This window comes from Vigna unguiculata, chromosome 8 (assembly GCF_004118075.2).
Source record: "Vigna unguiculata cultivar IT97K-499-35 chromosome 8, ASM411807v1, whole genome shotgun sequence".
NCBI lineage: Eukaryota > Viridiplantae > Streptophyta > Magnoliopsida > Fabales > Fabaceae > Vigna > Vigna unguiculata.
The window spans coordinates 8,419,436-8,433,106 of record NC_040286.1 but is presented as its reverse complement, the minus strand read 5'-3'; the positions used below and the strand labels follow the sequence as shown (position 1 = coordinate 8,433,106).

At 37.8% G+C, this 13,671-nt stretch overlaps 1 protein-coding gene and 2 non-coding genes across 3 annotated transcripts; all 3 read left to right on the top strand.

Annotated features, from left to right (window-relative positions):
• Positions 1 to 2,749: 2,749 nt before the first annotated feature.
• On the top strand, positions 2,750 to 6,012 carry LOC114195662 (mediator of RNA polymerase II transcription subunit 36a-like). The gene is made up of 7 exons (XM_028086209.1): positions 2,750 to 2,866; positions 3,328 to 3,641; positions 3,724 to 3,819; positions 3,918 to 3,995; positions 4,072 to 4,248; positions 5,160 to 5,228; positions 5,522 to 6,012. The coding sequence occupies exons 1-7, from the start codon at positions 2,851 to 2,853 to the stop codon at positions 5,699 to 5,701; spliced, it is 930 nt and encodes a 309-aa protein (XP_027942010.1). The 5' UTR covers positions 2,750 to 2,850; the 3' UTR covers positions 5,702 to 6,012.
• LOC114195736 lies at positions 4,533 to 4,603 on the top strand. Its single transcript, XR_003606569.1, has one exon. It is a non-coding gene; the product is annotated as a small nucleolar RNA snoR60 (small nucleolar RNA).
• On the top strand, positions 4,821 to 4,891 carry LOC114195735. The gene has a single exon (XR_003606568.1). It is a non-coding gene; the product is annotated as a small nucleolar RNA snoR60 (small nucleolar RNA).
• Positions 6,013 to 13,671: the final 7,659 nt, after the last annotated feature.

Here is a 13,671-nt window from a genome sequence, read left to right as displayed (position 1 = left end):
ACACTTGTGTGCTTTTAAAATTGTCTTCTTCAATATCATCAATCATATCCTCCATGCGATCTTCATGATATACATTCGACTCTTGAGATTGAGGTATGCTTGAGAGGTTTACAACTTCACCATGCCAGGTCCACGTTCTATAACTCTTTAAGAAACCGTCACAAAGGAGATGTTCTCGTATCAACTCAATTGATTGTCGTCTCACATTCAAACAATTAACACAAGGGCAATAATATTTTCCATTCACGAGTGTTGCATTTCACTGAGCAAATTGAAGAAACTCTTCAACACCATTCTCATACACATCAGTGATTCGACTAGCATGCACCCAACTCCGATCCATTCTACACAACATAAAAAGCTCGTTTATACTTGCATTCAATATTTTCCAACTGTCCAAATGAACAGTTGAAGTTTATAAGAATGATTTTCTTGATGATTGAAAACATCTTTAAATCATTTGATTCTTTAAATCATTGATTGAAACCACTAAAACTAATTTCTAAAAACATTGTCGAGGGTCGGACACCTTCGAACTCAACCAACACGTTCAATAATAATCGTAAACATACAACAACAAATACATATTAATTAAGTATTCAATTCAAATTTAAATTTAATTTTAATTCTAATAAATATAAGAAATTAAAATTATATCAAATTTTAAAAAACTAACCATTAGAAGCTGAAAATTTTTGCGTACTGTGTTTGAACCTTCAGACCAACAATGCAACAGTTAGAGGATCCCTAAATAACCCAATAGAGGGCAGCAACAACAAACGAGATGAGGGGACCAGCGACGGCAGCAACGGGAAGCGGTGGCAGCAGCAGGAAGTGGTGGCAGCAGGGGGAAGCAGTGGCAGCAGCGGCACCAACAATAAACGGGAACCACCAACGTCGGAGAACCCTCGACAACGCGGCAGTGCAGTGGAAGGAAAAGCGGCGGTGCGGTGGAAGGAAGGCAGTGCGATGGCAAGCGACGGGAGGAAGGGACGCTCTCACCAAGCCACCACGCTAATGCTCCCCCGCGCAACTGCTAGGGCTTTGGGAGGCCACTACCGGCGGACGAAGCTCGCAAGAGGTGGCCCAACAGCGGCGTGGCAGTTCGAACGGAGCGGAGAAAGGTGAACGGCGAACGGCTGCGCGGAGGAGCAAAGAATGGCGAACGACTGCGCAGAGGTGCGGCTGCGCGGAGAACGGCGAGTAGTTGCGGTGGCCGTGCGGAAGAGCGCAGTGGACGACGGTGGAGTGGGTTGGAACGCAGTGCGAAGAAGAAAACGCTGAGAAGAGAGAAAGAAGAAAGAAGCGCGAAGAAAAATTGAGAAAATGAGGGGAAACCCCAGCTGGAAAAAAGGGTTGTACTACATCGGTTTTCTAGAGCAACCGATGTAGTATTTGAGTTCTATGCAGAATAGGTAGCTTTTTTCTCTTTTTTTTTGAAAAATGGGTATTCCATCGATTTTAAGAGGCAACCGATGTAATACAGTTCGCAGAAATTTCAAAAATGCCACCGCGCACTCTGCTACATCGGTTTTCGTGTAAATGTTGTAATATCTTGTTGTAATATGATATTTTTGCACTAGTGGTTTGGTGTTATATGAAGGCCATAAAAGTAATACTAGCATGCATTTTAGCATGACTAAGATGTACCAAGATCTTAATGAGTCATTTTGGTGGTCTGAGATGAAAAGGGACGTGATTCAATATGTTGTGGTGCATCTAACTTATCATCCAAGCGATGTTGAGCGTCATCTCCTCTGTAGGTTTGGGGAGTAATAAGACTCTAGGGAACTAAGCGCCAAACCTTGCCACTAAGTGCCAACTTTTGTGAGGCAAATGATGTTGATTGCCAAATTGGGTTGTTTTGTGTGTTTTGCCTGTTTGACTATTTTTGGACGTTCTGTGACTGATATGAGACATAATTTATGGTTTCATTATTATAAATTGAATTGAATATACTATGATGAACATGTATGACATTGTTAAAGGAATTTTAAGGAGAAATTATGTGTGGTGATTATTTTAATGTATGCATTGACATATGGATTCAATATGGAGGTATCATGTACTCTAATAATTATTCACAATTTAGTAGAGTATAATAGGTTATGTGTTAAGAGTTGTAGGAGATCGTAGTCACTGACTTATTTAGTCCTATGCGCGAAGGGGATTTACCTTATTTAGTCCTCTGCATAGTTTGGTTTGGGAATTACCACAGGTACACACCGCTAGTGGATCTGATGTTAAATGTATGTATCTGGATAATTGTCTAACTTGTGTTTTATTTGTCTCTTTTGCAAGGACCACTTAACTTAATGAACATAGAAGAGCACATGTAATGATACTCCTCTAGTGGAAAGCAATGAAACTATGAATTAGTGCTTAGATTTTTTGTAATTTTATAAGAATTTTAGTTATTTTGAAAAATTCCTAAATATAGTCCTCTATTTTGAAAAATTCTTAAATATTTAAAAGTACATATTAGAAATATTAAAATAACAATTTATCTAGATCATTTATCAACACTATCATTAAATATTAGTAATTTGTGTCACGGTGATATTTGAGAATATGAACTAAAAAAATTATAAAATCAAATCATATAAAATATATATTTTCAGACTAAAAATGAAAGATCACATAGAAGAAGATTGGGTTTATGTGAGGAACGTATAGAAAATGGGCCGGATCATTTGGGTGTGATTGTGACCCGTTAGGGTTAAAGTGGTGCTCTCCTATTTGTGCTCTATAAATTCAAAACCCTATTTCTTAAACCCTAATTATCAACCTTCACCTATTCCATTTCCACCTGTTGCGTCTTGTCGCCGTTTGCAACCTCTGCTGTGGAAGATGGCTCCTCCCAGAGGTGATAATACACCTTTTATGCATCTGTTACAAACAATATGGGGTTTTTTCTTCTGGGCATTCAAACGTTGTAGTTTATACACTTGACATTGGAACTTTGATGATTTTTTCGGTGTTTGATAATTTTTCATTTGTTGATAGAGAAAATATGGTTGTTGTTCATTTATTTTACATTTGAACTTTATTTCACGGTCTACCTGAATGATATATTTTCTCCCCTGCTTTCTACCTCTTCAATGAATGTTTTCTGCTTGCGATAATTTTTCTGTTGTTGGTAAGAAAATTATAATTATTGTTTAGGCACTTGACATTAGAATTTTATGAAATGTTCTTTGGTGACAGATTAATTTTCATCCACTCCTCTGCATGCTTTTGACTTTGTTTGTAGTTTTTAGGGATTTCTTTTGTTGATAGAAGAATGTAGTAGTAGTAACAGCTTTCTTTTTGTTTGAATCTGTGCAGGTCGTGGTGGTGGTGGTGGAGGTTTCAGGGGTGGTAGGGGAGACAGAGGTAGAGGAAGGGGCGGTGGTGGAAGAGGAGGAGACAGGGGTACACCCTTTAAAGCCAGAGGTGGCGGGAGAGGAGGAGGCAGAGGAGGTGGCCGTGGAGGAGGTAGAGGTGGTGGCCGTGGTGGAATGAAGGGAGGGAGTAAGGTCGTTGTTCAACCACATAGACACGAGGGTATTTTTATTGCCAAGGGTAAAGAAGACGCCCTTGTCACTAAGAATCTGGTTCCTGGTGAAGCTGTTTATAATGAGAAAAGGATAACTGTTCAGGTTAATTTTCTTTCTCAATCTGCCGCACCCTGTCTTTTTTGAACTAGTAGATGACGTTTACAACGTAATTTTGATTTTGCAGAACGAAGATGGTTCCAAAGAAGAATACAGAATTTGGAATCCTTTCCGCTCGAAGTTGGCTGCTGCCATCCTTGGTGGAGTTGATAACATATGGATTGTAAGATTTTTACTAGTTACCTTTGCTCTGATTTGATTATTTTGCTTCTGTTCACTATCCTAACAATTTTCTTATATTTTGTCTTTTACCCTGTAAAGAAACCTGGTGCCAGAGTCCTTTACTTAGGAGCTGCTTCTGGCACAACTGTTTCTCATGTTTCTGACATTGTTGGCCCCGTAAGTATATTCTGAATTGGACAATGTTAGATTTGTGGCAAAAAATAGAAAGTTTGATTCTATTCTTTGTATACAGACAGGAGTCGTGTATGCAGTTGAATTTTCCCATAGAAGTGGACGTGATTTGGTCAATATGGCAAAGAAGCGTACTAATGTTATACCCATTATTGAAGATGCTAGACATCCCGCTAAGTACAGGATGTTAGTTGGTATGGTTGATGTCATATTTTCTGATGTTGCCCAGCCTGATCAGGTGTGGATTAAAAATATCAATCAAACCTCTTGATAGTGGCTTCAGCTTCACCTTACTAGTTTTGCATAACTGTGATTTACTTCAATCCTTATGACATGTGATTATTGTTTGTTTCTCTCAAAATTTACTTTTCTGTTTGGTTTGCAAACACTTGTATTGAGTTTATATATTTTTCTTGTTTCTACACCTTTACATTTGTTAAAAGTTATATTAAATTTTTATCTTCCTATTTTTTTTGCTGTATTAAAATTTTATTTGAATAGTCTTTCCAATAGGAACTATCAGTGCATATGACAAGTTACCTGGATTCCCCTTCAAGACATCGTTGTTGATGCAGATCCCGGTTTCTGATGCACATTAATTTTAGTATTTTAATATTCTTGTATGAAGAATTTTGTTTTTCATAATTACTGTCTCATGGGTTTTAATTTTATTATGCTTGTTTGTGTACCAGTTTTTAATCATTAGGTACTGATTTTTGTTTTGTTTTATTTTTTATTTTAGTTTTAATTTTTGTGAGTTTGATGTTGTGTATTACTCAATTGTCATGTCATTTGTCCATAAGAATTAATGTGCACATGACGAGTTACTCGGATTCCCCTTCAAGACATCATGAATGATGCATACCCGAGTTTCTGATGCACTTTAGTTTGTCTTTTAAATATGCTTTATTTCTTTTTTAATCAACAACTTTCGACTGTTATTTTGTTGTATTATTTTTTATATTTTAAAATTTTGATGAATGTGTTACAGCGTGTCCATTTTTTAGTTTACTCTTCTGTTTTGTGCATTGATTTTAATTTCTGGATTCTTTACATTTTTAACCATTGCTAGAAATGGAAGATTAAAGTTCACTTTATATTACGAGACTTTTATCAGCCTCGTTATGGATTTTCTTTTTACCATTGTAGGCAAGGATTTTGGGACTCAATGCTTCGTATTATCTCAAATCTGGAGGTCATTTTGTTATTTCAATCAAGGTATGGTTCTTTGACTATATTGTGTTGCCTGGTCTATGTAGAACCTGTCGAAAAGGGTGATTCTGGTTCCCACTTAATGATGCTGTTTCTTTAACTTGGGTCTTTCATATGACATAACACAAGTAACTTGAGGATGCGTAAAGGGGCTCATCCTGTAATTAGAATACTGGAACGAGATAAATTTTCATGATTAGGTTTAATCAATGTTCTTGGGACAATTTTTTATCGGTGGTAGTTAAATGACTGTTGAATGTTATTTTCTGTGTCTAAAGTCATCTTCATTTGTATGTTAGGCTAACTGCATAGACTCAACAGTTCCTGCGGAGGCAGTGTTTGAAAGCGAAGTGAACAAGTTGAAGGCTGATCAATTCAAGCCATTCGAGCAAGTGACCCTTGAACCATTCGAGAGGGACCATGCTTGTGTTGTTGGTGGATACAGAATGCCTAAGAAGAAAAAGGACACAGCAGCGTAGATTGCTTAGTCATTAGCCACTAGGCGTGTACCAATCTCATTTCATGAGACTTTTTTGTTAATTGTCTTACAAATCTGTCTTCAAACACCTCTATTTTGACCAAAACTTTGTACTTTTAGTAGTTAATTAGTATTCAAGTTCTCTGCCGTCAATATTTAGTGTGCTATAGTATAATCGCATAACGTGTTCAACTATTTACTTGTGAAGGGAATGAGTGTGAAATCATCGAAAACCAATGCGGAATCTTGGTCATGAAGGAGTGCTAAAAGTTTGTGATTATAATGTCACTCAAGCGGAATCACTTTTGATAATAATGTTGCCAGAACTCCTCATAATGTGGGCTTTATGCTTCCTAGAATTTTAATGTGCTGGGATGCTTGTGGTGTGTGCTTTGTTGTGAGTGTAGTTGCTGAGTTGTTATATATATATTTTAATTAATAAAATTAAGTTACTTTTGAATTTATTTAGTCAAAGAAAAACTACTTTACCGTTGAAAATATTGTTTCAAAATAAAATGCTTTCGAGATTATATAATATACATATGATTTCGGATTTGAAATTATATTTTAGATTGTATAGTTCAAAATGTGTTGTAGAACAATATTTATTTCGGATTGGAAAATCCAAAATATAGTTGGATTTGGAAATGCATTTTAGTTTGTACAGTTTTGACATTTTAGAAATTATATTAAAATATACCAATTTCGTCTCCACTATCCTTGACCCCAAATCGGAAAAAAATGCTTCTTCAAATGCTTCCCACACGCTATGGAGGCAATGTAAAGTGCAGGCGTGAAGGAGATGTGCAGTGCGGTATGAATATGAGGTTGTAAAGATGTAGTGATTTTATGGTTTTAAATAATTTTTTAATAAATGGTATCTCGGTCATTTCGCTAAGACTAAATGGGTGCAGGAAGAAATGCCCATAATAGTTTGCATTAGAACTTGTTAACTATGAATTCTGTGGCAGTTTCAACTTGGGCAAAGTCAATCAACTGTATAATTTAGGCTATTGTTTCATGCACCTTCACAATTACTAACTGTACTCACATCATAATACTCACTTTTTACTATTGCACTTCATCACCCTAGTCACTTCCATTATCATTGTTTCTGCAGAGGAGGTAGAGAGGGAGAACTTTTTTCTGTTTCATGTTTCGGAAAGTTTTTTTGCGTTGGAAGTTGTTATATACATTCTATAGTTCATTTTCGAAATGTTATTTCAAAAAGCTTGTTTCAAAATGTATTTCATGCATTTCAGAAATTTCATTATGAAAAAAACTTATTTTGAAAATTTGAAAGAAAAAAAACATTGTGAGGGAACATGAAGCATATAATTTATAGGTAAAGAATAATGCAATTCTCTTATTTAAATGGTTATTATTGCACGTATGAACTGTAATTTGTTTGAAATCGATCTACAACTAAAATGGTGGATAATGAAAACAACCATCTCTTATTTCTTTAGTGAAAACTTTATTTTTCCAAGCCTAACTTTTAGCTTCTGAAATTAAAGTAGAACATTGGTCAAATAAGTTAGAATTGTCATTTTAATAAAGTTTACGTAATCAAAATAAAGTAAGGTCGTTTATTGAATGGACCAACTATAAGATGTTGAAAAATCATTAAATGAAGAAACTACTTACTCTTCAAGCTACACTCATAATTGAAAGCAAAGAAATTAACATAAGTACATTGTTTCACATATATTAGAATAGTACACCCTATACCTAAAACTTGATCTTGCAAGCTACATATATTAGGATTTGAAAAGCAACTAAAAAAATTGATGTGCACTAAATGCACCCTTATAATATATGATACCCTCATTCTTATAATATACTCAAAAAATCCAAATCATGATTCCAACTATAGATGTTGCTACCCACACCTCTCACTTCATAAAGACATTGCTTTACACACTTAGACCAACAATTTTTCATTTTAATATAACTATACAACACATAAGTTACTAAAAAAGTACAAGAAAAATTCACATTCTTCCAACATGGTATGAGTTGTAGTGAACTTAGCTTTCTTAAACAAGGTTTTAGGGTGAAGAAAAAAAAATTGATTGAATAAAATTAAAAAAAATTAATAGTATTTTTAGTCCTTATATTTATAATAACGATTCAGTGTTTTCTATATCTATATTTTTAAAAAATTTAATGTGTTCCCTATGTTAAATCAATATTTGATGTTACTTCAGGAGATGAGTCGACATCACCCACTTTTTTTTCCGTGTTTATTGTCAAATTTCTAAAACAAAATGAAAAAAAACTCAAATATAACAAAAGAGACCTTTTTTAAAGAAATATAAAAATTACATTAAATCAAATATAAATAGAAAAAAAATGTTAAATCATTATTATAAATATAACAACAACAAAAATATTATTAAATCAACTAAAATATAATCAGTTAATTTTTTCGACCAAAACTAATCTCCCACATAATAAATGAATTATCCTTACCAAATGTTTACATATATTCATAATCTAAGTCCAAATAAATCTCTAACCATACTCCTACTCCTCATCAATGGGAACATAATTGGAATTATATAACTTCACAATTAAATCACACTCTCAAACAAATAGACAAACATTCATTTATTTAAGATCAGAAAAAGTGGCAAGGGATTGTGACATTAGAAGAAAACAAAGGAATGGATAATATAAACTATGAGCAGAAGCCGAAAAGATGGACCACAAGCATTTTACCACCCATAAAATCATAAACCACCTATTTTATTAGTATCTTAATTTTTAGACCTTAGTGGTTTATTATACAACAAAGTAACATCTAAAAACTATTTAGACTTCAACTAAAAAATGAAAGATAAAGGAACAGTTTGGTTAAACTAATAAAAAAAATGTTTATGAAATAAGTCACTTTTAAAATAATCACTTATTTTAAAAAAATATTTATTTTAAAACCATATCCAACTATATAAACTGTAAAACCCTCTTTTCTGCTATAAAAATTTAAAGGAGCCTATCCCCATCTGTTGGGCCTATGGGCTAGCCTATAGGGTGCCCATGACCATAAACTGCCTTAACATTCTCATTCATTTCACTTTTCAGAAAACAACTCTCACCCTCTCTTAGAACAGCTATCATGCTTTACTAGGGTTTGGTCCCAACTCTTTGTCAAGCAAGCTCAAGCTTTTCCGCTCCACGTAAGTTGCTTCTTAGCTCATACTAGTTCCCCTCTGGTCTTATTTCATGTTTCCTCTGAGGCTCATCTTAATGACCTCGTTTCCATACTATTCCACTATTGTTTCCAGCTCATTAAGCTGTCTCAGAGCTATGATGCTTACTGTTCGGGTATACGAGTCGTTTGGCTAGCACCTTCCAGGTAAGTGAAGCTAGGGTTTATGTTTTCATAAGTATCTGGTTTATTTCTGGATTGTTCTTGTGTTGTTGGTGCTTGAATGATGTTGCTGGTCGTATGAAAATGTTTGGTGCATGGCTATGTTTGGTTGAACGAGGAGTTGCAAGTGCTAATAGGTGAGAACCTGCTGATCTCGCCTAAGCGAGAGTAGCAGGAACTCACCCTTGGTTCCAGCACGGGTTGTCGCCTAGGCGACTAAGTGCATTTTTGAGCGAGCAAGAGTCTCGCTTAGGCGAGACGCTGACGCCTGTTCGAGAACTTGCTAGAACCTTGCAGTACCACTGTAGAGCTCTCGCCTAGGGGAGAAGGGCTCGCTTAAGCGAGAAACCCCTTTTTGCTTGGGCGAGAACCCTCTAGTTTGGGCGAGACTCGTGCGAGAAGTGCTGTGTTGACTGCTGTTTGTTCCATGGTTGTTTTCTATACTGTTCTTTGCTCAATGTATGTGATCATGTGGTTATGTATGCCTGGATGGGACTGGATTGGATGTGTGGTTATGTAATGAGCCATGACTTGGTTTGTAAGACCCGTAGAATTTAATTAATTAAATAAATAATTAATTAATAAATACGGGAGGGGTAATAATTATGACATTAAATTATAATTGGTATGACGTGGAAAAGTGCTAGCTCATATGGTTGAGAGCACTTTGATTGTGCGAGAGGACTTGGGTTTGAGTCCCATGTATGCTAACTTTTGATGTTATAGTTTTGTTATTTAAATTTGTGAAAACATGTTCTTGTATATCTTGATAATTGAATTGTAATTCCTAGCATGAAATATGGATTGGTTAAATGGTTTGATATTGATTGGGTAATTGCATGGTTATGGGTTCAAGTCTTGGAGAACTTACATTAAACTTTATATTTTTGGCATTTTTGGTTTTGACGTGAATATGGAAAGGTGGGGAGGAAACCTAAGTGAGTGGGCAGCCAAGGGAGGCTGGAAGGGCAGCCAAGGGAAGGAATGAATGGCACATTATGTCCCATTCAATGCCATTTTCGTTTTAGAAATTAATCCCTTAGTTTAGGCACACTTTAAAAGGGAAAATTAGGTTAAGGGCTAAGGTTTGATAAGCTGATAAACTATACCTAAAGAGAGAGCGAAAATCTGAGAGAGGGTGAGAGGTCTTGGGTGAATTCACGTGGCTGAATAGAGAGGAAGCAAGGAAGGTGGGTGATCAAAGGGGATCCTACGAATTGTCAAAGCTTAAGCGAAGGAGAACCAGGTTAGGAGAGCTGGACTCCGCGATTTTTGTTTGAAAAGAATAATTACATGTGATGTTTTATAATTGAATGTATATCTGCTGCTGTGTGCTTGGATTTCTGCGTTTCTGGAAATTTTCCAGAAACCGCCTGGCGGGTGATGAATCACCGCCAGGCGACTCATCTGTTTATGTGAGTTTTGGGTACTCTGGGAGGGGAACCGCCTGGCGGCACATTCCCGGCCGCCAGGCGACGCTTGGATTTACACTAAATTTCTGGGTTTCAGATGAAGCGCCTGGCGGGGTTGGTTGAACCGCCAGGCAGCGCGAGGCCATTTTTCCTGATTTGGAGTTTTCTGGAGTTCTGGGTTAAATCCAATCGGTGGAAAAGCTATTGGTGATTAACAATAGACGAATTGGATATTACATGGTGTGCAGTTTACGCGATAGTAGGTAGGAATGAATGAAACAATGATTTAATGTGACGGAGATGAAAGCGGAGTGCTCTTGGGATGAAATTGTCGTGATCCTTGCGAGGTAGGGTGGTAGTGAGATGTGGGGAGGCTGAAATTGTTGGAATTGTTATGCCAAAATAGGAGGAATTGTATTGAGATATATGATAGGTGATAGTTGTGAGGGTTAACAGTGGCGAAAGATAACAGGATGGCTCTCGGGTCTGGTACATCGCCTGGCGGGAGATTAGTTACCGCCAGGCGGCAGCGTTACAGCAGTGGTAGACTGAAGTTTTGGTTGGACTGGTTCGGGCTGAAGGAGTGGAAATTCGTGCAGTGGGGTAATATTATACTGGGTGTGAACAAATTTAACTACGAGATGAATTGGAAAGTTTGGAGAATGTAGACTTAAGTATGACTAATAAGATGGGGTCAATTATGGGGTGGACAATGAGAAGAGAATGACGACAGATAGGTCTTAAGGCTGAAAAATACCATAGGGAAGGGAGTGCTTTTGGTCAGACTGGATACCAAATAGAGGAGGATTTCCTGTGAGCATACTGGAAGGATTAATCATGTGGTGGTCAGACTAGGGGAAAATGTGTAGTTGGATAATATGTGGTTGAAGGGGGAGAATCTTCTAAATAACCTTAATTAGTGTAATGCATAGGCAAGATAGGATGAGAGGACTTGAATGAATAAAGCTAGTATTGGGGTAACATATTCATAAAAAACGAGTGATTCAGGTGGTACAGAGCAAGTATGGGGAATAACCTAGGGGTGGAGTGCAGATAAACCAGCACGTGACGCCATTCTGAGATGGCGCCTGGCGGCGGGATTCAAACCGCCAGGCGGTAGCAGCAGTATAGTGGGTCTGATTACCAGGAGACGCCTGGCAAATGAGAGGTATTCCGCCAGGCGGTAGTGAGAACAGTGATGGGTATGAAGCGGTGGCGCCTGGCGGTGTGGCTTGACCCGCCAGGCGGTAGCTGATAAGTCTGTATAATTGAGGCGCTTTGCGCCTGGCGGTACGTGTCCCCCGCCAGGCGGTCTGGAAGCTGTGGCGCCTAGCGGTACGTGTCCCCCGCTAGGCGATTTAGCTGCTATGAGTCCTAGTTGATGGACTTCGTAGGGTGTTCTACAAGGTTTCTGGTAGTGCTTTAGAGGCGTGGTTGCTGGAGTTCCTTGAGTTGTGGCTCGGAACGTATCCCTTGAGTTGTGGCTCGGGATAGGGGTTAAGCACGTGGTATTCCTTGAGTTGTGGCTCGGAATAGCATCCCTTGAGTTGTGGCTCGGGATGGCGGATGAACACGAGGACCTTTGAGTTGTGGCTCGGGTTGGCGAGTGTGGCCGGTATGAGTGTGCTGGTTGTGGCCAGTACGGATGGGTCCAGATAGATTGCCCTCCTCAGTTGTTGGCTGACGAGTTTGGTAGTCTTGGGACGATACGAGCTTTGTCCGTATGTGGGAACTCTACCTGGCGTTGCGGTGTATGATCCGTAGCATGTATTCCCGCACGTGCTCTATCGGTAGTGGCCGATAGGTATGGCAGCAAGTCACCTTGAAGTAACTAGCAGACGATGTAGAACACGAATAAACGTATTGGGGATTTAATTGAGGGAATAAAGATATAGGGCAATGTGGAAAGTTAATCTAAGTGATGTGATGTGTATGAATACTGCATTATATATATATGTTTATAACTTTGTATATATATGTGTTTTATCTGCTAAGCTCACCCTATCTGCGTGTGTGTGGCGATGATCGTGTACGCGGTACACGGGAGCAGATGCTGGTGATGCAGGTGGCTCAGGTGCAGCTTAGGCGCGGAGAGGGGATTGTTTTTGGGAAACTTTTATTTGTATTACTTTGTGTTGGACACATTTGTAAACCCGGATGGGTGATTTAACAACATTGTGGTTTTAATTATGTTATGGACGTTCTAGATTTTTATCCGTTCAATTAATAAAGTTTTAAATTTTCCCGCGTTTTTGGGAAAATGAGGTATTATTAAATGCGTTATTTTATTTATTCTATTTATTTATTTATAAATTAGTAATATCCTGACGGGATGTTACATGGTTGGATTGTTATGTTAAAGCATAAGATGAGTGAATATGCATGAGTGAAATGGTTTATGGGTTGTGGATGATAAGTTTAATATGATCTTGGCATGTGACCTGTATGGGATGGTTGGTTATCAAAGTGGCATGGTTTTGGCATGAGAAATGATTCTAGATTGATTGATGGAAACATGATGTTGGTTTGGTTAGGACGTAATTCCACGATAGTTTCATGGTGGTGCCTCATTGGTCAAGGCGTAATTCCATGAATCACTAGGTGAGGTTCATGGTGGTGCCTCATTTGGTCAGGACGTAATTCCATGACCCTTGTTAGTGGGAGTTTCATGGTGGTGCCTCATTTGTATAATTTAGTAAGGATTCAAGGTAAGGATCGCATCTGACACTCTAAAGAGTCGGTTAGTCTCACATAGAGCGTACTGACTCAAGTGGTGAGAGTAGCAAGAGGCCTGGAACACTTTAAGGGCTAACCTTGTGCGTGGAGGGAATGAGACACTATAACAATTAGCTCGGTAGAGTAGTAAATGTCACCACAAGTGCAAGCGTCCGCTGAATTCCGACTAATTATATGTATCCTGATGAACCAATTTCATAACACTATAACAATTAGTGTGTTGTTTGCAAGTCATAACATGATTGGTTGACATATGCATCTTGGACTATGAACTTGTATGTAATTGTATGATAAACCAATTTCTACTCTAGCTTGCCCTTCTGCTTGTTTGTATGTTCTGTGTGTGGTTTTCTCTTTTTGCGATGATCATTAATCTATTGATGTGAGCAGATGCGAGAACTCTTCGTGATCAACAGGGAAATGATGATTCCGCTGCATAGTCCAGCT